The 27,979-nt window shown below is 38.8% G+C and overlaps 2 protein-coding genes across 2 annotated transcripts in view; both read left to right on the top strand.

Moving 5' to 3' along the window:
- Positions 1 to 10,600, top strand: part of LOC122643912 (elongation factor P) — a 47,719-nt gene extending 37,119 nt beyond the window's left edge. Inside the window, exon 11 of the mRNA XM_043837485.1 lies at positions 10,258 to 10,600. Coding sequence (XP_043693420.1) covers positions 10,258 to 10,270 — 13 coding nt within the window. The 3' untranslated portion in view covers positions 10,271 to 10,600. The remainder of the gene's footprint in view (positions 1 to 10,257) is intronic.
- A 9,165-nt stretch (positions 10,601 to 19,765) lies between these two features.
- LOC122641321 (eukaryotic translation initiation factor NCBP) lies at positions 19,766 to 27,766 on the top strand. Its single transcript, XM_043834524.1, has 8 exons — positions 19,766 to 19,829; positions 20,402 to 20,573; positions 22,929 to 23,021; positions 23,171 to 23,275; positions 23,506 to 23,583; positions 27,183 to 27,302; positions 27,426 to 27,579; positions 27,612 to 27,766. The coding sequence occupies exons 2-7, from the start codon at positions 20,430 to 20,432 to the stop codon at positions 27,555 to 27,557; spliced, it is 672 nt and encodes a 223-aa protein (XP_043690459.1). The 5' UTR covers positions 19,766 to 19,829; positions 20,402 to 20,429; the 3' UTR covers positions 27,558 to 27,579; positions 27,612 to 27,766.
- Positions 27,767 to 27,979: the final 213 nt, after the last annotated feature.

The following is a 27,979-nucleotide window of genomic DNA, read 5'->3' on the forward strand; positions in this document are numbered from 1 at the left end:
ACCCAACCCAATAAAATGCTAAGATCAAATAAATTTTATAAATTTATGTACTTATCTATATCAATTTTAAAAGCGTTTAGACCTGTTGAGATCAAATAAATTTGATGGATGTTCTCTCATCCTATATGCGATCATGGTTTAATACTTTAATGCCAGGAAACTTGCTTCTGTAATATTACTATAGAGCAATCATTGCACTAGTTTCCTATATTCGTTTATGGTTTAATATTGAACCAACTCTTGTAAGAACTTGTGTTTAAATTCATTTACTAGTTAGACATGAATTGGGAATCTCTATACCTAGTTGTTGCATTTGGAAGATAATAATACTAATTGGACTTTACTAGTTAATTAGTTATATAAAAACGGTACCGAATCGAATCCAAACCGATATCAACCCGTTATTATAAACCAAAATCGACACGAAACCGAAATCCCATCGAAATCGAACATTTCTTAATGGTTCGGTTTCGATTTATATAAAAATCACATCGAAATCAAAAAGCCCGAATCAAAACCAGACCGAACCGACCCATTAACACCCCTAGTTATGACACATGATAGGATGGAGTGAGTCTCAAGTGAGACGTAGTGGAGAGGAAATAGAAATTTACAATTATAAGGATTTTGTGACACATATGATAACAACCTCAAGTGATAGAGTTTGGACACGTCCTTATATATATATATCTCATATCATCATATTGTACTATATATCAAATTATCATACTATTATATAAGTGCATGAATTAATGGACTATTTTATCATTCTTATTTATTGAAACACCTTCAATCTCTTATTTTATTTAAATTATCCAATTTCGTGGTACCCTTTCTTAGCATTTATTTTTATTTTTATTTTAAGGTAATATATATATATACCATTTCTCCATCCATCGATATAACTATCAATCGAAAAAGGAAAAGAAAACTGGAATCTTGGTAATAACCTCTCTCTTGCCTCTTCCAAGTCGTTCTGCTTTCCAAAAATAAAAAATAAAAATCCTTGGCGATGGCTGCCAAAGATTTGGAAGTAGAGGATCTCGCCCCTTTCAAGCCGGTGTTTTGCTTTTCCCAAAAAAAAAAACTATCGAATCCATGTAATCTCTCTCTCCAAAACGGTATTATTCTTTCTTCCAAGGAAAAACGCTACCGAATCCCTGTAATCTCTCCCTCTCCATTGTTCTGTTTTTCAAGAAAAACCCTTCGGAACCCCTTGCGATCTCTCTCTCTAATTACAATGATTCAGTGGAGTTGGTAAGAATGGGTATGGGCAAAACTCTCCAACATCTTTTCTATCGAATTTGTCATCCAGACCGGTGATAGCAGGCAGAAGAAGTATAAACAGGTCTGTACAATCTTATTCTGTTTTCCTTTTTATTCAAATGGTTCTCCCTTGTTTTGGTTAGATTCTGCATTTTAGTTAATTCTTCTGTGTTTGAACTGGGGAAGCATCCACTGAAGTAGATTGGGTTCTTCGAATGGCTATTTTTATTCATTTTGTTCCCTTTTGTTCTCTTTTTGGAACCTCAGGAGTCGTTCACACCCAAGAAGTGGGTGCAAAAACTTCAAAAACAAGATCCGAATGACTTCTTTCATTGAATTAATGATTTGGAGAATTAATTAATTCCAGGTTTGAAGGCATCTGTTCTTATTTCTTTTTGTTACCCTTTTATCTTTAATTTTATTGCGAATATTACCCCACCCCCTGCAACCCACCAAAAAAAGTGTGAGCAAGAGTGATGAATTTCTGGGGTTATCCATTCATGTTGTACTCAACAGTTTAATGTTTGGATCCAGGCAATCCTAAACATGGTTATGGCACTTGCTGGTAATAAAGCTGATCTGGAGACAAAAGGAAGGTGACAGCTGAGGTAAGCAATCGCCTAATTGAATTCTCCAATTTCTGGATGTGCTTAAAATTGGATTACGGATATAGAGTAGAGGGGTTTTGGAATTTCTGGTTGTAATTTGAATTCAATTAGTTTCCTGGTGAACATTTAGAAACAGCATTCAATGATGTTTCTTTCGATATCATTGTCCTCTTCTGTAATCCAAGCATCCTCTTGGGTAATTTGGGTATCCGCCCTCTTCTATCATAGCTCTTTTAGATATATAATTTCTGGTTTTCTTTTTCTTCTGAAAATATTTTCTTCAAACTTGAAATATTATGCCACCACAAATTTTGAGTCTAGAAATACCATCGTCTGTTAATTTTCCTAATCATTTTCGAACTCATCGATAGCCAGTGGTGGTGCACACACACTGACCCAGGATTTCAATGACATCCCTCCCCTGAAAACAAAATCCTGGGTCTGCCACTGCTACTGGGATGTATCCACTACCAACTTTGTGTTAATGTTTTAACAGCAACAGGAATAAAAGATGACCGAATCACAAGTTGGCCTAATAAGAAATGTTGCTGTAAAGAAAGTTCCCAATAGTATTTACTCCCCCCCCCCCCCTCACCACCCCACCCAAAAAAAAAAAAGAAGAAGAATATTCTGAGCTGCTATGCAGAATGTTCACATCAAAGTGCTACTGAAGCAATGATTTTGAAGTTCAGTAAGAGCCATGCTGCTGTCAAGATGGCTGAGGATGTGAGGAATGTGGCTGAGACCAATGCTAGAATGGTCCAAAAACTGTCTGCAGAGGTTGAATCCGTGAAAGAATCTTTAGCTAATTGAAGGGAACAGTTGGAAATCAAACATACAGATGTAGAAGCAGGATTGATCTCGAAAAGGCAAAATACCTTGCGGTAGTATTGGAGGAGAAAGAAGCATCATTAAAGAAACTGAAACAGGATCTGACCTATACAAAAGAGTCAAAGTCTCAAGCAATGGATGAATTATCTGAAGCTAAGATGAAGCTTCATATGATAGAGTATGAAATGGAGAAAGCAAAGGAATCAGAATCTAAAATGTTAAGCTAAACAGCTTGAACAAACCAAGATTGTGCTCGAAGAGTGTAGGCTTGAAGTTACCTGTCTCAATGAGAAGGTTGAATACTTAGAAAGGTCAGATGAGCTGAATAGTACAGAATATGCCCCATCTCATAGCTGCTATTCACATTCCATGGAAGAAACTGTTGCTGCTCTCAAGTATGAGCTTCAATTTGTAAACGAATGCTTGAACCACTCCCAAGAAGGGGAAGCACTACCTCATTCAAAGGCCAAAGCTTTAGCACATGAGTTGAACCTAGAACTGAACTTAAGTTAGCTACAGATGCAGAAGAGAAGAATAGGAAGGCCATGGATGATCTGGCATTAGTACTTAGAGAAGTCTCAATGGAGGCCAATGAGGCAAAGGGAAAACTCATCTCAAGCAAATCTGAAAGAGAGAATGCAATGAGAGAGGTAGAATGCCTCAAGCAGATCATGAAAAGCATAGAGGAGAAGTATGTAGAGCTCTTACGTGAATCAAGAAATGAAATCAACCAGATCAAAGATGAAGCTGAGAGACTGAGATTAGAGGCTGAGGAATCAAACTTGGTCTGGAACAGAAAAGAACTTGGGTTTATTAATTGTATTAAAGGAACTGAAGAGGAGTTTCATGACATAAAACAAGAGACCACCATATTGTTAGAATCGATGAGGGAGGCAGAGCACATTACTAAGGTGTCAAAGGAAGAAACCAACAAATTGTGAGATATACTCAAACAAGCATTGAATGAGGCTAATGTTGCGAAGGAAGCTGCAGAGATTGCCAGGAATGAGAATTACAAACTCAAGGATAGCCTAGCAGAGAATGATATTAGTTTGCAGGATCTAACCCGAGAAAATGAACAACTGAGAATCAATGAAGCCACAGCTCTTGAGAATATAAAAAACATGAGGAGATTACTTTCAACAGCAACAACAACAACAACAGCTACACAACAACCAAGAGAAGCATTCAAGGGACAAATTCCAACCTGTAAAGAGAGTGAAGATGGTAAGACACTAGCTGAAGTTGTCAGTGTTGATATTAAGGATCTAAGGATCCTTCTTTCTCACAAACTCTTTCATTCTCTCAATGTATCTCTTCTCACCTGTTTCTCTATTGCCCCACCATATATATATATATGGCCATCCGTGCATTTGCACGTGCACATTTACTAGGAGCATATCAAATGAAGAAAAATGCACATTTATAGAGTGCACCCCATAAATGTCACGCCCTGGGAAAAAGGTTCGGTCTGTCATGTTACTTCACTTGAAGAAACTATGTTGTAAGCTAATGATTGAGTTCCTTTACATGGTTTACTTATTGAAATTGGTGCATTATGTATATTGTTTCATCAAAATTGTTCCATCCATTCATATTTTGTGCTTACACGTGATTGTTGGAAGAACCGAAGGATTTCTCTCAGAGACTTCGCTCTGATTCAATCAAAGCTGGTTTGGAGAAGTTCTGTTTGATCCACTGAGGAGATCGGAGATGGAAGAGTAGTGCTAGAAAGTTGGAACCATTCGCAGATTAAATCAGTGGTGTCGATTGCAATGTCAATTATTACTGCGATTCGATCTCTTTCAGGTAATGAATTCCTCTCTCTTCTTTTATTTGTTTTTCGTTCTTTCTCCTTCTTATGCGTAATCTGATTGTTCTTTGTGGTTTGACGAGCAGTTGAGTATGCGGAGCCGATAACTGTGGCTATTGTCGAGGAGTCTTTTTTGTTCAGTACTTGTTATCTGGAAAAACTGATTTTTAGCAGTGATGATTTATCCCTTCAGGTTCGTTACTTTCTATGTGTTTTTTTTATTTTTTTGGTAGATTGTTACTTTCTATGTGAGTTTAAAAAGAAGTTGTTATTGTTCTTTTCGAAGCCTTCGATCACTTGTCACGGTTTAATCTGCATTTGCACAGTAGTTGGGCTTCATAAATGCGTTAATCTGTCACTCTCTAAAAGTTGAAGTGCTGTTGAACTGCACATGTTGAGAGGGATTTAGTGGTTTTTAGACATTAATTTTTCACGATATCCGAACTGCAGTGATATTTTTCCTATGAAGACCTGAACTCCTCGACGTTTTCTACTTCTTAGCTGCCCTGCTACTGCTTAGGTTCAGGGATTGCACCCCTTATGGTTGGTAATAGTCTTCGATTAATCCATAGAATCACTTTGTTGCATTTGGAAATTAATTTTTCTGGGATAAGCTTTTGAAAAAACTGTGGTTCTGTCATCCTTTGGGTTATATTTGTTGGACTAAAGGAGGGAGTGTTGTAGGAAGCATGGAAGTTCCATCTGGACTAAACTGTGGTTCTGTCATTTGGGCTTCATTCCTGTGCTGATTTCCCTTCTTCGTTCCATCTTCCTTGGCTCTCCATATCTCCCTTGTCTCTCCACCCTAACCCCTCCATTTTGCTATCGATTGGAACCGATTACTGCTGTTTTGCTGCCCTAACTGTTGTAGTTTGTCGCAGACGCCGATCGCTGCTGTGTTCCTCCTATCCTGGGTTGGCTACCTCTCTCGACTCAGGTAAGTCTCCACCCTAACCTCTCTGTTTTTTTCTTTCTTTTTAAATAGTTCATTTCCTCATTGCCAGCAATTAGGCTGCAGTCTCTCTCGGCTCAGGTAAGTCTCCACCCAAACCCCTCCATTTTTTTCTTTCTTTTTAAATAGTTCATTCCCTCATTGCCAGCAACCATGCTGCAGCTAACCCCTCCATTTTTTTTTAAATAGTTCATTCCCTCATTGCCAGTAACCACGCTGCCGCTATTCTGGAATTACGCTGCAGGTATGTTCCTCTTTTATTTTGGGTTATTTCACGTTGATTCTATGCTTGATTTCAGTCCATCTTATGTAACACTGTACTCAATCTCTGTTTCATTCTATTGAATTTGTATTTTTTACAGTAGCAAGGGAAATTTAACAAGCTTTCTATGTTTATATGTTGTAAAAGTTGTAAGTTTCAGCTTTGATGTTCCTGTCTTTCAATTGTTTTGGTTAATTTAGTAACCCCCAATATCTCTAAAATTTTCTTTTGATTCAATCTGTAGTTTCACTGTTGCTCCTCTATTCTTAATTGGCGGAATAAAGTTCATTCCCTATGTTTGTCTTGCATCGACCTCTATTATTTCTACTCTCAGCAGCCACACTGCAGCTTTCCCGAATTAGTTTCACTGCTACTCCTCTGTTCTTAATTAGCATAAATTATTTTGTTGCCTTTTGGTTGTGCCCAAATAGTTGGGTTGCGGCCATGCAGACGGTAACTGTATACTCTATCTGATCTGATTCAATCTGTAGTTTCACTGCTGTTCCTCTGTTCTTACTTTGCAGAATAAAGTTCATTCCATTTGGGCTATGCTTGTCTTGCATCAAACTCTATTATTTCTATTCTCAGCTATGACTTTTTTTTTTCTTTCTTTCTTTTTAAATAATTGGGATGCGACCATGCAGATAGTAACTGAATACTCTGTTTGATCTGATTCAATTTGTAGTTTCACTGCTGCTCCTCTGTTCTTAATTGGCGGGATGAAGTTCATTCCCTTTGGGCTGTGCTTGTCTTGCATCGACCTCTATTATTTCTATTCTTAGCAACCACACTGCAGCTACTCCCGAATTATTTTCACTGCTACTCTTCTGTTCTTAATTACTGGAATATATTTTGTTGCCTTTGGGCTGTGCTTGTCTTGCATTGACCTCTATTATTTCTAATCTTGCATTGACCTCTTTTTAAATAGTTGTGATGCATCCATGCATGTGGTAACTGTATACTCTTTTAGTAAGTGAATTTGTAGTTTTTACAGTAGCAAGAGAAATTTAGTGAGCTCTATGTTTATATGTTCTAGAGGTTTAAGGTTTCAGCTTTGATTCTTCAGTCTTTTGGTTGTTTTGGTTGATTTAATAACCTCCAATATTGCTACAATTTTCTTAATTGGCGGAATGTAGTTCATTCCCTTCGGCGCATGCTTGTCTTGCATCAACCTCTATTATTTCTATTGTTGGCATGTAGTTCATCCCCAATGAAAGATGACTTGAATATGGAATAAGAGGACTTGAATAAGAAATGGATTGAGAATGGATAAGACATAATGTATAAAATCAGAAATAATTGGGGAAACCGAGAATAGTAAAATTAGGGCAATTAAGAGAAAATTTAATATTCTTACAAAGGACTGGTCTGCTGGGCTTTAAATTAAGGTAAAGTGACACTGATATTTAGGCCTAACAATCAGTAAAATTTCTGTGAATTCTCTGGTATGATGGAGGATGCGATTAGGACAATATTGAAAAAGAAGCAGGGCAGTATGAGAGATGTATATATTAAGCAAGAAAATTTAGTTCTAATGATCAGAACTGTAAGAGAATAGTTTTATAAGTTCAGATATCAAAGTTTAGCTCAAACTGATCATTAGTTTAGCAGATACTTAAAGAATTAAGAATCTGGATAGTTGCACCTAAACAAGGATATCACTAAGTGTTAAGAAGATGGAAAACTGATCTGGATGTTGAAGAGAAATTTGGGAACAATAAGAAGAAAAATAGAAGAGGGGGGTGGTGGTGCAGGAATCGACTTGCTGTGACCTTGGAATCCACCAAGGGGTCCCTTGAGAATCCATTCAAGTTGAAGAGCTATGAATCTGCAGAAGCATGTAAAGAAGGATATTTCCCCCCCTTACCAAACTGATGTTTGGTTTGATAATGGCAGGAGCATCAAGTTCATGTTCTCAGGCATTGATGCAGATCTTGCCTTACACCTTATTGAGCCATTGGAATAGCGATTGCCATCGGTGTCTCCTGTGTTGGGTGCTGCCTGATAATCATCCCATCTCTTTGCTTTTATATCAATTATTCATTTTTCTTCGCAGATTTTACTGTGACTGTGCTTGTTTTGATTGAATTTCTTGCACTTTTTCCTGCCACATCTTCTATAATGGATTATATAACGTGAAGTACTTTCATTGGTGTTGCAATTAAAATTTGTTTGCATTTGTTTCTCTGAATTGATTGGGTTTGAGTAACTGTTCTTTAGTCTATAAATGCTCCTAAGTGAATAAAATTCATTTTGCTTGATGGTACAATCTTTACCAGATTTTACTGTGATTTCACTGGGTTTGTTTGAATTTTTTAGGCTTCATCCTGTCTCAACTTCTATAGGGAATTCATATTAATGGAAGTAGTTTGATTGGTGTTGCAATTAAAGTTCCGTGTATTACTTCGAAGAATCTCATTAGGTAAGCTGTTATATTAATTAGCATTAAGAATAAACAAAAAAATAATTTGTTTGCTTTTGCTTCTATGAACTTATTGGTTTTTATGATTTATGTGACTGTTCTTTACCCTATAAATGATCCTAAGTGAATAAAGTTCATTTTTTTTATGGTGTAATTTTTAGTCAGATTGGGAATAGGTTTTCTTAGTTGGTACTTTTTGTTTTCCCAATTTTTCTGTATATAAAGGCATAAGGTCCTTTTGTTACATGAATACAGAAAACTTTCACTAATAAGATTAATTTGTGCAAATCTTATATTTAATACCAGTAACTAACTTGATGATAACCATGACTCTAGCATAGTAGGAGGGAATGAGACAAAAAAAAAACAATCACTTTTCCTTTACATTGAGTTTTTTTTTGTTGGTAAATTTCCTTTAAATTGAGTCGTAGATACTATAAATGTTTTTGGGGAAGGGGGGGTTTAGAATGAAAAGGGATTTTATTAGAAAGAAGGCAGAAAACATAGTTCAATAAAAAGAACAATACCTAGCAAGAACAAGAGAGACCATATGCCCGAGCAAGTCTGATGGCTTATGAGTCCATGTGCTCCTCATTCCATGTTGTGCTGAGCTTCAGTTGCAAAAACATGGGGCAACCTTAGAAACTCCCTTCCCACCCAAGTGTCCAATGAAGCAGAAAATCTTGAAAAAAAGAAGTGAGATGCTGAATGGATTGGAGATGGGCTAAATAACCTAACATGGAAACATACTAACCACTGGTTTTAGTCCGACTCAGTGGGAGTGTAAGGAATCCCAAGACTTCACTTGCTACTGCGTCTCATTGCCACCAAGAGCAATCCGCATTTTTCAAGCTATTGATGATTCTGTCTTGGAGCCCTTCTTTTCAACTGTTGTGATGCAAAAGAAGGCTGTATTGGATCCTCGGCCAGTTCTGAGCCTGAAACACCTCCCCTCCATAATTAATTCCATTTCTAGCAGCAACTCTTCTATTTTGCACTTGTATCTCTAAGAGGACTTTGAGCTTGCACATGAACTTGTCGATACTACAACTCAATTGCTTTGAAGGATTGCCAGCCCGTTTATATCAGCATTAACTGTAACTTGATGGGAATTCCTCACCCAACTTTCACTAGAGAGCATGTTCCTTTTTACCTCTTACAAAGTTTCTTCTCTCTCTCTCTCTCTCATACACTCACACACACAATAATGACAAAGGTGTGCTAAAGAGGAGCTGTTGAGATGCTCAGTTCTCAACCCGAGGGGTCCACAGGCCCAAATGCGCTTAACCCATTCACAAGATAGAAAAAGATGCCAGTGGGATTCATCACAATCCCCACAGAAAAGACAAGTAGGCTTGATCGGCATCCATTTAGCGAGAGAGGCCTTGACAGGTAAACTTGCATTTAAAACACGCCAAAAGAACATTTTAAATTTCGGATGGATTTTAATTTTTCAGAAAAATCGCCACCATTTGGAAAGAGGGGGCCTATGATGCAAAGGATGTTGTAGGGATATAGCTGCAAGTTTAGTGGTGGAGAACTTCCCTGTTTGAGAAAGAGTGCAATGCCACTAATCCTCTTCTTGAGAGAAAATGACATTATTTATAATGTGCTGCAAGGGGTGAGGATAAGCATTAACTAAAGGAGATTCAGCTCTCCCAAACAAACATGTGATGCATATTAGCACCCAATCATAGAGTCATCTTGGAAACCTCGACCTACTGTTTGGACTAGTTTTACCCTTTTTCTCTTGCAGGAGGAGGATCGATGAATCCAAAATTACACAACAAGAGGAATTACTTCTGATGCCAGGCTAGGCTGGAAGAGCTAAGGGGGTTCCTCCTGAACGTCGCTTATTTTGGCGGGGAACACCCTAGGATAACATTGGTGTGATATCACACTCAAATTCTAATTTGTTCTGATGTGATATCTTTTCTACAGGGGAAAATTTCCTTATGTTTCTTAGTACATCTGTTGATTTTTGCAGCTGTGATTAAAATTTTTATTAGCAATTCAATATTTGAAGGGCCTAAATGCCTTTATGGTGTTTAATAAAATAGTCATAATTGATCTTACAACTTTAAGCTGGTCTTGATTAACCAGGGCTAAGGAGTAGTGACGTGATGGATATGATTGGGGACAATTAAGAGTATGACAATATTTGATTCTCTTTTAGATGAAGAAAGGGCTAAAACAGCCATTTGCTCAGAGTACATGTCCTTGTCTGGTGTCTGTTAGTGGTCCATTTCCAACATCCCATGCAGATATATTTCTTATGGTATGTGAGAGCCTCATTTGTTTTGTAGTGAAGAGGTGGAAAAGACTTGCGGCATAGTATAAGGTGCATGGTTATCCATATTTCATAATTTTTCTGGTTGGGTATCTTTACTTGTAACTTTTGATATGAAGCAGAAAGTTAAATAAAACTGGCATATAATTTTCCTTCCTCTTGGTGGGTGCTCTGATGTTTACAAAATTTTCCTAGTATTAAACATAATGCTTTGTACTCTGTTGCAATAGCCCTGCTCTCATCTTAATGATCATTCCAATCCCCGTTGCTCCAAAATCATTTAGTGCTTCAATGCGAGATCTCCGAATGTAAAAGTAATCCATTAGTCATTGATCATCCAACTATCTAAATTTTTTAGAGAGAGGGTTCATACGATTTGTCCCGTGTCTGTCATTGTTGTCATCCATCTTGAAGGACATTGCAACGTCTGGATAGGGAAGATGGACAAATGACTTGATGACTAATATGAGAAGGTATGAGATTTAAAAAACAGGCAGTAAGCACCTTGAGATACTTGTATTTCTTATGTTATTTATTTTTCCTATTGGAGATTCCTTTATTTCTGTTGACATTACCAGGCATAATGAGAATTATACTTGGTTTTTTGATCTAGAGAACTGTATTATTCATTCCTTGATAGCCAGGATTATACATAGACTGCTTTATTTATGACAACAAAACACCAAAAGGTCAGCTGTTTTATATTACTTAAATATCAAGTGGGTACATCGATTACTTCATTTATGACAGGATAACAGAAAACAAAGGATCAGCTGCTTAATATTACCTAAATATGAAATAGATTCAGCTTCACTTGGAACGAGAATGCATTTCATATTTTTGTGATCCTATCTTCTACTTTAACCAATCCTGCTGAGTGACACAGAGAAGGAAGCTCTGGTAAGAAGGGGTGCAAGCTGCGCCCAGACACATTGGGTGAAGCGGCCCTTTTGTCAGCAGCAGCTGAAAGGTTGGAGGATCCGTTGCAACATATGGCTGGTGGCTTCTCGGTGCCACTTACAAGGTAATTGGTACTAGGAAAGTCCTTGATAACCGCACGCAATAACAGCCTTTGAAGTTGGGACAAGCAGGAGAAATAGGCATTAGAACTGCCATGGCTGAAGCTTCGCCATTCAGTGATTTCATGATGAAAGTGAAAGAGTAGAGAAATTCTGAAGTTGAGTGAGCTTGCTTGCATTTGCAAACAGGTTCTTGTTCTGTTTTTATAGTCAATTTGGGGTGAAGTTCTAAAAGTTCGAGAAAAGTGGGTTGATTTTGAAAGACATGATTAATTTGATTGACTGCAAACAAGAAAAGTAATTTGTCTCGGACAAAAAAGACCATATCTAGATCCTCTGTTCTGGAACCAGTAGGCCTTGCTGCAACTCATGCCTTACCAATCTCAAGGAGTGAGGAGGCATCTTTAAGGATATTATGAGCATAAAGGAAGGCTCTTCTTTCAGAAGCATGGAAATGGCTGTTGTGGTGTCTGTGACATGCTTCATGTGAATTGTGAAGCTACAGACCCACTAGTCCACCAAATCATAGGAAGGAAAGAAATGAAATGATGTCCTCTAGTAGTTTCCTTCCAGTTATAAGGTAGCGTTATATGATCGATTCGACAGAAAAGAAGGAATAGAGTCTTTATCGTTGTCATGTTCTTAATATGGAAATTAGAGGCCAGAGAACCGTTCCCTTGACTCGTATAATGAGAATTTGAACAAAACGCTGCTGAATTGACCTATTTTTTGCTCGTACCAATTGAATTATTTTGTTGGGCTTTAAATTGTGAAACAAATTATCAAACAAGTTTGTTTGGTTAGGATTGGAGTTAGCAAAAGTGGTATAAAATCAACAAACGTTAATTTCCAACTTACTTCTAACTAGACTTATTGAGATGTTTTTATCCTACTGTATAAAAATTGGAATCTTATCATTCATCTGCCTATTTGGACATGTGTTTAGAGTTTAGATTACTACAGAATCTATGAGAATGTGAAGTATGCATTTTTTTTTTCTTTCATTGTCAAAATGACACATGGTGATTAGATGATGATATAAATAGTTGATCTGTGTCAGGATATCCAACTAAGGCGTAGTTGGATCCTTTATTAGATCTCATCAACCACATATACATAATCTGTTTTGGGGGTCAATCATATATTTAAAGATGGTAAAACTTTTAAGAGTTGGATAGGACCCAAATTTTGTGGACATGGTGGGCCAGACCAAAACTGACTGGTAGGAAATCAGTCATTGAAATTAAATTCTAGAGAGTAAACTTCTTGTAGACTCCTTGAGATCTGTTCACCTATCATGTAGCCCCAAACTTTTTTAAAACATGATTTACAGACACCCAGAAAACGGACGAAATACATGTTCTGTTAGAGTCAATGGTTAAGTGTTGATGTCAACCGGCCCTAAATGAGGAAATGACAAAAATACCCTTTACAAAATCAAACAATAGTGTGAGGATTCTTTTACTGAATCCGTAACGTACTAACGCTCTCTCTTTCCAACATTTAGACCATGGTACCCCATACGGTACTATTTTCCCATACCGATATCGTACCCCATACGATACCATTTTCCCCATACCGATACCGTACCATATGGTATCGGTATGGTATATGATTTTATTTTGTATGTATATGATATGCTATACGGTATTTGTTATACAGTTTCTTTTATTATATATATATAATTAGTATATATGGTATGAAAATAATATTATATTTAGTATGTTATATCCTTATATATATTTAATACATATATATATATATAATTTATTTATTATATATAAGTATATTTTATGATAATATGGTATAGTACTGGTATTCGGTAATTCGATATGGTATCGATATGTACCGCCGATATCAACCTTCAAATTGATACCATATCATACCGAGTATGGTACCATTTTTCTATACCGTTATCATACCAAATTGTGTTTAGTACGGTATGGTACCGATTCGGTTAATGGTTTCAATATCGAATTGACACCCTTACTTAAGGGTGCTAATTTGGAATCAAACTCGAGAACATCTTCGAACTAACTCGCTAAAATCTAGAACTAACTTGTCCCAATAATTAAATGCGATGGGTTTGGGAGTTTAATTTGAGATTGATTATTAAATGGGATGGGACAATTCTGGTACAGGTTTTGTAACTGGTCAAGAACCGAATGAAAGACCGTTATAGAACTGACTTGAATTGGAACTGCTAAGACTCATTTAAGATGTTTGTTGATTTTTGATAAAATGAACACCGGAATGGAACGGTGGATGACCACGTCATAAGGACGTATCCAAACTCTATCACTTGAGGTTGTTATCATTTGGTAATCAGAATTTTATTCATTCGAATGAAAGGAGCTCATGGTTGGGAGAGTACAAAGATCCACCAGCCATGGATTGGAAAGTGGCCAATTTGTCGTACATTCCATAGACAAGGCCTTCCTAGCTAAAGAGTCAGCCACATGGTTCGACTCCCTAGAAATAAACCGGAAATGACAATGTGTGAACCGAAGGATGAGGTTCTCAATGTCCTATAAGACCGGTTGAATGGCAATGGGAGGGTTTGGTAGAGACCCAAAGATATACCCAATAAGCTCCTGAGAATCTGATTCCACTTGGAGAAACACAATGCCCTCAGACAAGGCATACGTCAAGCCTTTCGAGATAGCTAGCCCTTCACCCAAGAGGATGTTGTCGAAAAGCGCATACTCAGAGATCGCCAACACCGGGTGACCGGCCAGATCTCTAATAACCATTCCAAGCCCTCCAACAGTCTCCCCTGGAGACCAAGAAGCATCGCAATTCAATTTAGAATAAGGGGCGGTAGGTGGCGTCCAACACTGCCTAGGAACTGGAGAGGTAGCTTTCGACCCTTGTGCCGAGAGGAACTCCAGGTGAGCTCTCAGTGCTGCATTAGCGACTAGAACCGGTGTTAGCTTCCCCCCCCCCCCCAAAGGAAATATCATTTCTGGCCAGCCAAATGTGCCACGCTGCATAGGCACACAAGCCCTTAAGATTTCTGGCTTCGCTCTTTGGGTGTGAGTTGAAATCTCTCCACAAGGCAACCCAAGAAGCAAAGTTGAAATTATGAGAGGTTGGAGTCTTAAAAGCAAGGCTAGAGGTGAACCAAATTGCTTTTGCGAACTGATAGTGAAAAAGCATATGCTTAACCGTCTCAGGGGCCTCACCACATCTAGAGCACAGGGCATATGGGAGGCATTTACGACGAAACAGCCCCTCCCCAGTAGCCAAAGCATCTGCCCCAGCTCTCCATAAAAACGCTTTGATCTTGGGCGCAGCATGCACAACCCAGATGGCTTTCCAGATCTCAGATGGGGTATTGCTCCACTTGGTACCTTGCACAGCAGAAACCGAGGTGGCCTCTTCCACCTCCCTTGCATTGCATTGCATATGGTAGGAGGACTTGATAGAGAAAAGGCCATTCTTAGCTGCTCCCCAAATAAGGTGGGACCTAGAATGGGCCAACCTAGTATGGGATAAGTTAAAGGGCTTGATTTAACGCGTTCTATCAGCTTCGGAGCTTTTGGCGTATTGGTCAAGTACCTAACATTAACAAAATCATTTTAGCGATATTTATTTAAATATTTCTGCTAATTTTTCGTCTTGTTACGAAATCTTATGTGTTTGAATTTAAAAAATGTCACAGAGTTGAAGAGAAATGGCGTCCTCATCTAATTCTCTGTGCGCAGCATGCGAGTTTCTTCGGCGTAAGTATACACAAGAATGCGTGTTTGCTCCGTATTTCCCTCCAGACCAGCCAACTAAGTTTGCAAACATGCACAAGGTATTCAACGCAAGCTACGTTGCCAAGATGCTCACCAACCTACCCTCGGCGTATAGAGAAAACGAAGTGAACTGTCTAGCCCACGAGGCAGAGGCGTACGGCTGTCTGGGTCTAATCGCACACCTAGAACAAAAGATTAAGCATATCCGGTCCTATGTACAACTCGCTACCGACATAGGTCCATCAGCGATGCTCTATCAAAACCCTCACCATCAGCCATTCATGTACTCACAGTCATCTCAGAACCCTTCTTCCAGCATCGTACCCTACGAAATTCCGTTGGAGATGAATATGTAGCCACAAGCGCAAGCACAAGCCCAGCTATTATTGCGGGAGCAACAACAGTAATACTCGATGATGGAGGCACAACATCTAGCCGTAGTTGTAGCTGCTGGAGAGCAACATGAGATGAGGGGGAACTATGCACAGCAGCAGCAACAATAGCAGGTTCAGCCGCAGCAGCAGGAGCTTGACAGGTTCAATAGTCCCTTTGATTGGACTACTGGAGTTTCCATGGGAGTTGGTGTTGATCTGACCAATGAGGTTTACAACCTTCATCTATACTCTTAATTCTGGTCCTCCTTTTGCCATTCCTTTTCTCGCTCGCTCGTATTCAGTTTTACACGTGCGAAATGTGCATGCAAACAGAATACCTGGTTGTACGTAGTCTTGCAGGTCAAGTACCTAACATTTGGTATCAGAGCTGGGCACCACGTCACGGGTTTGAGTCACGAAAAGAGCTACCTAGGAGAAGGGCTACCTGGAGTAGAGTGAAAGCCGTCAAGAAAGGGCTACCTGCCACCAGGCAAAAACCTTGGAGCAGAGTGAAACGGCTTGGAAAGGGCTATCTACCGCTAGAGTAAAAGCTACCTAGAGTGATCTGTTATGTGCCTAATGGGGCCCACTATAGTGTATGGGCACTAGATTGGGCCAGCTTAGTATAGAATAGGTTAAAGGGCTTGAATTAACGTGTTCCATTAGCTTCAGAGCTTTTGGCGTATTGGTCAAGTACCTAACATTAACAAAATCATTTTAGCGATATTTATTTACATATTTCTGCTAATTTGTCATCTTGTTACGAAATCTTATGTGTTTGAATTTTAAAAATGTCACAGAGTTGAAGAGAAATGGCATCCTCGTCCAATTCTCTGTGCGCAGCGTGCGAATTTCTTCGGCGTAGGTATACGCAAGAATGCGTGTTTGCTTCGTATTTTCCTCCAGACCAGCCAACTAAGTTTGCAAACGTGAACAAGGTATTCAGCACAAGCTACGTTGTCAAGATGCTCACCGACCTACCCCCAGCGTATAGAGAAAACGAAGTGAATTGTCTAGCCCACGAGGCAGAGGTGTACGGCTGTTTGGGTCTAATCGCACACCTAGAACAAAAGATTAAGCATATCCGATCCTATGTACAACTCGCTACCGACATAGGTCCATTAGCGATGCTCTATCAAAACCCTTACCATCTGCCATTCATGTACTCACAGTCATCTCAGAACCCTTCTTCCAGCATCGTACCCTACGAAATTCCGTTGGAGATGAATATGTTGCCACAAGCGCAAGCACAGGCCTAGCTCCAGCTATTATTGCGGGAGCAACAACAACAATAGTCGATGATGGAGGCACAACATCTAGCCGTAGCTGTAGCTGCTGGAGAGCAACATGAGATGAGGGGGAACTATGCACAACAGCAGCAGCAACAACAGGTTCAGTCGCAATAGCAGGAGCTTGATAGGTTCAATAGTCCCTTTGATTGGACTACTGGAGTTTCCATGGGAGATGGTGTTGATCTGACCGATGAGGTTTACAACCTTCATCTGTACTCTTAATTCTGGCCTTCCTTCTGCCATTCCTTTTCTCGCTTGCTCGTATTCGGTTTTACACGTGCAGAATGTGCGTGCAAACAGAATACCTGGTTGTACGTAGTCTTGCTAATCAAGTACCTAACATTTGGTATCAGAGCTGAGTACCACGTCACGGGTTCGAGTCACGGAAAGAGCTACCTAGGAGAAGGGTACCTGGAGTAGAGTGAAAGCCATCAAGAAAGGGCTACCTGCCACCAGGCAAAAACCTTGGAGCAGAGTGAAGCCGCTTGGAAAGGGCTATCTACCGCCAGAGTGAAAGCTACCTAGAGTGAGACCTGCTGAGGACAACGGTTGCAAAAGCGTGGTGGTCTATTATGTGCCTAATGGGGCCCACTATAGTGTATGGGCGCTAGATTGGGCTAGCCTAGTATGGGATAGGTTAAAGGGCTTGATTTAACGTGTTCCATTAGCTTCAGAGCTTTTGGCGTATTGGTCAAGTACCTAACATTAACAAAATCATTTTAGCGATATTTATTTAAATATTTCTGCTAATTTGTCATCTTGTTGCGAAATCTTATGTGTTTGAATTTTAAAAATGTCACAGAGTTGAAGAGAAATGGCGTCCTTGTCCAATTCTCTGTGCGCAGCGTGCGAATTTCTTTGGCGTAGGAATACACAAGAATGCGTGTTTGCTTCGTATTTCCCTCCAGACCAACCAATTAAGTTTGCAAACATGCACAAGGTATTCAGCACAAGCTACGTTGCCAAGATGCTCACCGACCTACCCCCGGCGTATAGAGAAAACAAAGTGAACTGTCTACCCCACGAGGCAGAGGCGTACGGCTGTTTGGGTCTAATCGTACACCTAGAACAAAAGATTAATCATATCCGGTCCAAGGCAGAGGCGTACGGCTGTTTGGCTCTTGCCTTGGACTCCTGTTGGCTCCTTGTAAAGCCAAAATTCAGAATAGCACTATCAAAATCATTTTTATAGACACAAATAGCAACCCAACCAGCATCTTTAGATTCATCCACAAAGCTCCCATCACAAACGAGTGTAATAATAGCATTTTGGTTTAGCAAGGAAAAAACAAAACAGAAATCAGAGAAAGACAATGAGGGAGGTGAAATTGTGATCAATGTATCTGCAGCATTATGTCCCCCATACTCCCACAAATTGAGGTCTGTGATCCATCTCTCAATAATTTGTAGGATTAAAAATGGGTTCGATTTCAAGAAGAGTACACACATTGATTTCTAGACATTGAAAGAAAATAACTAATAATTGCAAAAACAACAAGAAAATTACCCTTCTCCATTTTAGTCCAATTCAGATTTCTAATGAGAACCAACAAGGAAGGAACTGTCATGAACATTGTCCTTAATCCTAAAGGGTCAGCAACTCAAATCCGTTTTGTAAAAGGGCAAGATGGGCTGTTTTAGTAAACTTGCTACAGCCCGATCATTTGAATGAGTTTCATTTCATGAGAGGAGAAAAAAGGGGAAAGTTTTCCTCCACTCATGGATACCGTTTGAATGGCACCTTGACCACGTGTCAATATTTGTTATCGCACCAGACGATGTCCAGCTCGGGGGTGCGGTGGAGAGGAGCCGGATCCATTAATCCCTCCCTCCATTTTGAGGTAGAAAATGCCCCTGGTCCCATCTAAGCATCCTTGAGCTGTAATGTAAAGAAAATCCATGAGCCATGCGTGAAGGAAATTTCTTTCAGCATTGGTGAAGGGAATTTTGGTTAGGAAAAAAAGAAAGAAAATTACTATAGGTTTATAAAGTTGGTTTCAGTTTTATCAAACTATCGATAAAAGTTTAAACTTGGAATTGGAGTTGAATCGGTGTATTGATTATCAAATTACGATTGGTTTGAATCGGTCCTAAAAACCTTAGAATTGGCCTCTCAAATTTGAAAACCTAGAGTGTCTTTATCTTAAGGGAAAAAGTTTTATTTCGCCCATGAAATAGGGTTCACCCAATCATCTAGGATCATTATTACTATTTTCTACTACAATACTCAATCAGTATTTCCCTCTCACTATTATTGATACGCATCCCAAAGCACAAGTACATATAGACAAAGGATTCTTCATTCACCATGGGTATGGGTAAATTGTCTTCCTTACTTGATTTATAAAATGGAGTATCTGAATGACACCTCTATAGGTGTATGCACTTTCATTTCCTTATGGGCATTCTCGATGTCTCAAATAATTTGTAATTTTATCTTTGGAATAAAAAATGCCACTCAATTGTGCAATGAAGCATGTACCTGCACTCGGACACAGCTGTGCGTGAAATGTTTGATATATCCGTGATCCTTTTCATTTTTTCTGGGGGAATATGCCAATCATTTCGTGCGCGAGTGTGACTGGGTGCAAGTATACACCGGGTTGTGCGATCGGATGGCGTTTCTTTATGTACATTTTTTTTTTAACAAGGATAATATTTCACATGTGATGCATATTAGCACCCAATCATAGAGTCTCTTGGAAACCTCGACCTACAGTCTGGACTAGTTTTACCCTTTTTCGCTTGCAGGAGGAGGATCGATGAATCCAAAATTACACAACAAGAGGAATTACTTCTGATGCCAGGCTAGGCTGGGAGAGCTAAAGGGGTTCCTCCTGCACTACCAAGTTGGGCCGACCAACCCCAACAACTGCATCACTTCATCCCTCTGTGTCTGTGAAGTTTCAGTTGGATCCTGGACCTCAAGTCTTCTTCCAACAGTCTTTCAGTTATTATTATTATTATTATTTCTTTTTCAGGTAAGAGGTATGTGTCTAATGGGTAGTTGCAGAAATCGCACTAGAGAAGAGAAATCACAGTATCTCATCCAGTTCTGTAGTTTCATTGCTGTTGCCATCTTCGTAGCATACCTGCAACTCTGCAAGTTTTAGAAAAAAAAAAAACTTCATTTAAGGCTGTCCATTTGAAACTATTTTGCCGGTTTTCTTACTCTATGCGAGACAAGCTTTTTGCATCCTCAGTCCTCATTTCACCATTTAAATTGTCAAATTCGTTGATTGACATTTGATGTAGAAAGTTTAATAAACTTTAAAGGGTAAATTTGTGCACCAATTCCAATCCTAAAAGCCTTGGGGAAAGAAGGAGGTGGGCGGGGGTGGGGAGGGGGGGGGAAAAATCCTGAAGGCATGTACTGCTCTGGACCCACCATGATCCGTTAATAACTTGAATCCAGTTCGCTTTTAAGAATTTTTAAGTTCAGCTGATGCATCAGTTTTGTTTCTCTTCCTTCGTGAGCGACAAGAGTAGATACTGTTCTACTAATCTAAGATTAAGGAGTCCCTTTTGGATTTTTTCAGGGTTTTGTGGAGAAGCAGATGGAGATTACAGAGAAGAAAGAAGGCGATAACAAAGGCTCGAATGCTCAGCAAGTGGTCGATCCCTCAACGGCTGCTGATGAAGAAGCAGAAGAGCATGAATGGCAAGCCCGTGAGCTCAAAGCCGGTTTGCATCCATTAAAGGTGTTTCTCTCTCGGCTTAGTTCAGGTTTCTCATTGATGTTGCATTGAAATCTGGTCAGCTTTGTCTTCCTTTCGATAATTTGCGCTTGTAGTGAATTTATTTATGTAGAGAAGGGTTTTACAACAACAACAAACTCAGTCTTATCCCAACTTAATGGGGTCGGCTACATGGATCCAAAAAAAAAAAAAGACAGATAGTAAGAGGAAAGAGGCACAACCCAACACATCGGAAGAATCTCAGCTAAATGGAGTCTGAGACATGGATCCTTGCCCTCCAATCGGCTCTATCCGAGGTTATACTTTGAACTAGACCTAGTCTATGCATGACCTTCCTCACCACTTCTCCTATGGTCATTTTAGGTCTGTCCCTAGTTCTTTTACCTCCTTCAATTGGAATCAAATCGCTCCTCCTTACAGGAGCGTCCATAGGCCTCCGTAGAATATGACCTTACCACCTTAAACGACTCTCACGGAGCTTGTCACAGTCCTATAGAATTTTTCTTTAAGCTTTAAAGAAATACGTCGGTCACACAACACCCTAGATGCACCTCTCCACTTCATCCATCCCACTTTAATTCTCTGTTAAATATCATCTTCTATGTCACCTTCTTTATTTATGATTGACCCCAGATATCTGAAATAGTCACTTTGCGGTATCTCTCTTTCCTCAATTCGCACCATATCAGTATCCATCATTGTGTGATTAAAATTATACCTCATATATTCCATCTTCGTTCTACTAATCTTAAAGCCTCTTGTTTCCAAGGTTGACCTCCAAAGCTCTAACTTAGAATTAATCCCTTCTTTTGTCTCATCCACCAAAACAATATCATCGGCAAAGAACATACACCATTGGACCTTGTCTTGAATGTTCTTCTCTCTGATAAGTCATTGAATTTTTGTTATGTTTTATGAGATAATATTTTGTGAGCAATCTTTACCTGAGCGTAACAAATCGATTATTCTAAGTGATTGCTTTTTGGAAAAGGAGGAGGATGCCACCATCCGCTCATAGTTGAATCCATAAAGTATCAATAAATGCAAGATGGTTAGGTGAGAATTTGAGAGGAAATTCTTTTCAATCACTGTCATTTTGGAAAGTCAAAATGTATGGATCTTATCCATTTGAACCTTGGGAGGTGCTTATGAACATAGTGAAATATTTGATTTTTTCTGATTGATAAATAAAGTTGCATGATTCTAAATTTACCCAGTCATCACAAGATGGGAATGTCAAGGTCCGTTCGAAATGAGAGATCATGTGTTTTTGCTAAATTGGGAAAATATCTCCTATATCAACTCGTGCAAGTTTCTCAGTTATTTAAAGATTTTAATTTGACTCTTTGTGGCATTACTTGGTTTTGAGTGAAACCTTAAGGATTCTTTTGTAGAAAGCTGAAAAATTGAGAAGCTAAGACACTCAACTTTCAATATGACACACTTTAAGCCTCTGCCTTCCTGCAGGAACTCTATTCTCTACGATCTCTGATGTAGTTTTCTGATTCCATTCTCTCTAGGTGTAGAGTAACCTCAAGCAATGGTTTAATCACTAAGAGACAGGGAATTACTAGGCAATCAATTTGATTACTCCAGAACTTTGATGGATTTGAGAAAAAAAAAAACCAAGGTAGACAGAGTTAATGGCAATGAAGCTTTTCTGGCCCTCTCCATGACTCTCAACGAGATGGAGGGAATTACCAAGGCTTTATTTTTAGATGCGAGGTCTAAGGTAAAGAACATGTGGGAAGTGGAGTAGAGTAGATAAAGGAAAATGAGCAGTTACTCTCCCATGGTTATTTGGTTGGCCATGGAATCTTTGCTAGGAATAAATCCTTTTTCTAAGACAGAAAGCCCTTAAAAGGTCTCAATTTACCCTAAAGTAACCCTGCGACTCTTACTTCCGAAAAGTAGAGAACAAACTATGATAACTGTTTAGAATCCTATCAGGTTGAAAGGTGAATTTCTGCTGGTAGTAGATTCATGTCCTGATATTGCTTGGTTTAGAACTCTGTTACAAATGAAATTATTGGTGGGATGCCACTGCACATGGAATAATTCAGATGTTTTGACGATTCTAGGATGTGAAGAGGCATGGAAAAGGTTCCAATTGTGGATTAGCACACTATCCTCTGCGTAGCTGAAATTTGAGTGGTCACCTGTCAAGTTGATCCACGTAGAATATTTTTTTTATTTGTGTTTCTAATCTCCTTGAATCTTAATGAAGAAATGCTCTTATTTTGGTTGAGTGTCCTTTATACTTTTTAATTTGCTTAATTATTTCTTTTATTTAGTTTTGTTATCTTCTTGACCATAGTGTCACTTATTTGCTATAGTGTTTTCTGGTTCAAATTTCAGCACAAGTTTGTGTTTTGGTACACACGTAGAACACCTGGCATTCGGACACAGCCTTACGAGGACAATATAAAGAAAATTATGGAGTTTAGTACGGTAAGTTTCGCCTTGAAGAATCAGGGTGCTATAGTGTAATTATCATGTAATCTTACTTTATGTGAGACATTCGTTCTCTTGGGTCACTGGTTTGGATTTAATGCTTATATACTTGTAACTATATTTTTCCCACCATTCTCCATTTACAGGTTGAAGGATTTTGGGTCTGCTACTGCCATCTGGCCCATCCTTCTTCTTTACCAATTCCTACAGATTTACATCTTTTCAAGGAAGGGATTCGCCCTCTATGGGAGGTAGGTATTTGGAACCCTATACGCAAGGTAGTTTGGATTTATTTTTTTTGGGGGGGGGGGGTAAGAGGGAGATAGACCATCAGTTCGTTTTTTTCTCTTGAGTAATTCTTTTCTAGCTGATATCCATTCTATAGTATTTTTGTAATATTTAATTAAACATATCAGTTATTGAAAGAATTTGGAAACCATGAGAGCATAAATCTTATAGCTTAAAATTATCATATGATCAGGATGCTGCCAATTGCAATGGTGGAAAGTGGATAATACGATTCAAAAAGCTCGTCTCAGGTCGCTTTTGGGAGGATCTGGTAAGAAAAAGTTTGATTTTTTACATTTTTTCCCCCTATGTTATATGTGTTTCTATGGCATTCCTTGCAACATGCTTTTAAAGCTCTGGTAGTATTATTTGGTTTCAAGATTGTATTGTCTTTTATTGTTTTGCCACATGAAAAGTTCACAGTAGTACAACTTGTGGCCCAGGCAAGTAACTGCTTACTTGGATAATTTTAACAGTGTGATGTGATGCTTCTATGGATACATTTCCCCTGCATTCTGTTTTTTTTTTTTTTTTTAAAGTAACATGTGGCAGGCATAACCATCTATTCATTTCTTGGGAAATTTCTTATTAAGTTGTTATATCTATATATTTTTTCTCTTAGTAATATACCAGGCTGATTTTGCAAACTTTCCTGCAATGATGTTTTTTATATTTCTAAAAAGTAATGGCAGTCCCTTGAGAAATAGCTGCAAGTTGACATTAGTTTGTGCATGTTCGTTGTGGTTTTTAAAGGAGGGAAATGGCAACTCATGATAATTCTATCTGATCCAGAATTTTCATGCTTGATTGAAATTCAATGGTCATCAACGTCATTCATAAAAAAATCTCCACTCCATATATACCTAGAAAAACAATGAAAACAACAGTCTACCTACATAAACAAAATATTCTTACATTCCCTAGATTTAAGGTTTTAAGTCCTCCAAGTTTTTAGTACCTAGATTCGAGGTTTTAAATCCTCCAGGTTTTTTGCCCTAGATTTGAGGTTTTTAAGTCCTGTATCGCTTTATTTAAGGTCCAAAGGCTTTTTATTCAGAGGGGACATGCCATATACAGGTGTAGGTCTGACTTGGACAATACTGCATGTGTGCCTTTCTCTAGGGTTCTCCTATCAGTTGGAGAGCCTATGTGCTGGCCATACATGGCTAGAAAAGGGTGGCCAAAAACTTCTTTCAAAAAAAAATAAATCTGCCTTATTACAAAAAAGGGAGAATGTTCTCTGTGCCGCAGCGCAGCCTGCGCCCAGGCACATGGGCAGCCTGTGCAGGGGGCAGGGTGGTCATTGCGCCCACCCCTTGTGCCTGGGCTCAGGCTGCGCTGCGGCACAGAGAATAGCGCCCCTACAAAAAATTATACATAAGGGGATCTCTCCACCTTTTGACATATTATTGCATTAAGGTCCAGTATTATGAAAGACATCAGTAATTTACTCTAATCTTCATATACATTTTCAGGATCTAGATGAAATCACCTTATGTATCATGAGGAGGGTTGCCTCATCACAGCTGATCCCCAAGATCAACTGTATTTGATTAAGCAAGCTGGATTTGAGCTAAAGTTCTCTCCTATGAGAATTTGCCAAGTTATAATTGCTCCTATTTATGGTTTACGTCCTTTAGGAACTTGGTTGTGCCCTTCCAGAGTACTAGGGAGCTGGTGCACATGGAATGCCATATTTAGGAGCAATTTTAGGGGCTATAGAAGCATTAATGCTTAGTAGCAATTATCTGCAAGGTCCTGCTTTGGGGGCGAGTGATGGTGAGGTTGTCATATGCACCGCCACTGGAACCGTCAATTTAGATGATAGGAACTAGGAAGTTTTGGCCTTACACAAGCTTTATTAAACAATAGCAGTCTGTTTCCATGTGCTGTTCTCAGAAGTACCTAGTCAGCTGGTATTTCTATTCTCTAGAATGCCGTCATTTCTTTCCTTTCGTCCAATGGCACTTTGTTTAGCTCTGGATCAGTGCCCTAAGATAAACATATTCTGTTCTTTTTTTTCCACATAGTAACCATGTCATCCTTAAAAACTATAAACCTTGTCTACAACCACAAGCATTGGTTGAAGGTAACTCTTGTCCTATGAAATTTGTAATAAGTGAATCCAATGAAATTTATTCTATTCGAGTATTTACCTCTTAGGTCCCTTATATTTATCCTACTTTCCTAGTACCAACAAAAAAACTAATTGTACGTACATGCCTAGTACCAACTAAAATACAAAACAAACTAATTGTAGTCCTCTTTTATTATATAGTAGATGATATAGTTGCTCATGTCTGGAGATTTTTGGTGTCTTATTTTCTTCACCTTTGGAGTTTCTTGGGATGTCCCTGTTGATCCTAACACATTTCTGTGGGCTTGGCATGTGATACCCTTAGGTAAATGGGAAACTGCTTTGGAGAAATGCAATGTTGGTTAGTATGTGGACCTTTTGGGAGGAAAGGAAAAATAGGATCCTTAAACAGACAAAAGATGATAATCACATTTTTATCGTTATGCTGAAGGTTGCTAGATGGGCATAAACAATCAACATATTCTAAGGACTGCTAACTTGAGGCAGTGGGGTCATCAGATCCACTCCATGCCCAGCTACTATTTCCTACAATTTAACCCTCTCCCATAAATTCCCTCAAGCTTGAATTTAGATCAAAGTTTTATAGTGAACCCAGGGAAGGCTAGCGTTGGAGGTGCATTCCAAGATCAAAAGGGAGGTATTATCCTAGTTTTCTTGGGATCTGTTGGCGTTGGAGATTCAATAACAGCATATACACATTTTTTTTGGGTATAATGTACACTGGTTGTTGACAAGCAGCCTAATTTCTGTAGTGGTCACATTCAAATAGTGGATCAACCATTTAAGTTGGGCATCATCCTATGATGAAGTCATAGTTCAAAAACTCGTTTTGTCTCGGTCGAAATCTCGAATACTTCGAATATTTCGGTCATCTCGTTTCGGAATTTTTGGTTATTTCGGTCATTTCAGCATTTTACACCCACAAATGGCCAAGCAAAACTCATAGAAAAAATACCATATTTCGACAAACACCGAAACGAGACGAGATTTTAAACCTTGGATGAAGTTTGGTTCTTCAGCTTTGCCCTTTGCCTTTTAGGGGGATAATACCTTGTTTTATGTTACCTCTGTGGGATTGTACAATGTATTTCTCCATATTTTTCAGCAAAAGTTTTTATAATGAAGAAATGATAGAGCTACTACTTAGAATACATTTGTAATTGAAGTATCTGATCACTTCGCATACCCTCCCCTCTCCATATGATGTCTTCTCTTGCAGTGTTGTTTCTAAGAAAGCTTTAGATATTCCATGTAGCAGTTTCTGAGCCAATCTGAGCCAAACAGGATCTGTTGAATCCTATGGTAGATTATAGTGCTCTTAAGCATGCCATATTGAATTTATTTCTCTTGGTTTATATTTGTTTGGCAGCAGAACAAGACTAAAGAAAAGAAAAAGAAAGAATCTTTGTCATTCTGTCTCTTCAATTTTCTTTCCAAACTAGCATTGCTTTGGATATTTATTAGTTTAATATATGTGTGTGGCTCATGAGGGAAAAATATTTTCTTTACCAAGACAGATGATCCTTTCAACTTCTGGATTTTATTTTAAGTGTTTGAATGTAATGCTTTTTATTGAAGTTAAAACTCTTAGTAATTGGAGTCAGAATTACTAGTAATTGTCATATTTTCTATTAGCAGAAATTTGGCTATGAAGCCACTTTCTGTCATGTTATTAGGTTGGGTTTTAGCTAGAGTCTGTGAATCTGCTAAGAATGATTTTCTTTTTCACCCTATTTAGAAGTGACCCTCTCCCCCCATCTTAATCTGCCCAGGTTCTAGCCTTGGTTGGTGACCAACTTGACTATGGGAATAACATTTGTGGCGCGGTACTAAGTATTCGTTTTAATGAAGATATATTGAGTGTCTGGAATCGCAGTGCATCTGATCACCAGGTTAGTATTACTTATCCTACTGTCATATTGGAGTATCATACCTGCTCATTGTTGTGGATTAGCGAGTAGAAAACTTAAACTTGGTCAATTCTAATATGTTACATTGCTATACTGTTTCGCTAGGCTGTGATGGCTTTAAGAGATGCGATCAAACGTCAGTTAAAGCTTCCCTATGGCTATGTGATGGAATACAAGGCCCATGATGCTTCTTTACGTGATAACTCGTCATATAGGAACACATCGTTGAGAGGATAGAGATATGCTTGCATTGCTCCTTGTAAAGTTGTAATGAGAAATGGCCCTTGTGTGTTCATAGGGCATAAAGGCATCCAGTGCTTTTCTTGTAGTTCTGGTATTCTCCCTTGGTTTGTACGAAGCCATCTAATGATCATAGTGATATATTCAATTGGGGGACCTGATAACTGAACAGGTTTGATATGAATATGGACATCTTCACTCCTACTGTACAGAGAATGCTTTGTCGATAGGTTTATGTATTTGGCAGTTGTTGATCGTACTGTATTAGGGGACACTATAAAAGTATTAAAACGGGGTAGAACATCATATATATGGCCCGAAGAGGAAGACATTCTTAACAGTCCATATGTACTCTATCTGCTGGGTTACGGGTAGGCATTTTACCATAGGTTTTTATTGTATTAATCTACCCTTATTTG

This window comes from Telopea speciosissima, chromosome 10 (genome assembly GCF_018873765.1).
Source record: "Telopea speciosissima isolate NSW1024214 ecotype Mountain lineage chromosome 10, Tspe_v1, whole genome shotgun sequence".
In the NCBI taxonomy this organism is placed as follows: domain Eukaryota; kingdom Viridiplantae; phylum Streptophyta; class Magnoliopsida; order Proteales; family Proteaceae; genus Telopea; species Telopea speciosissima.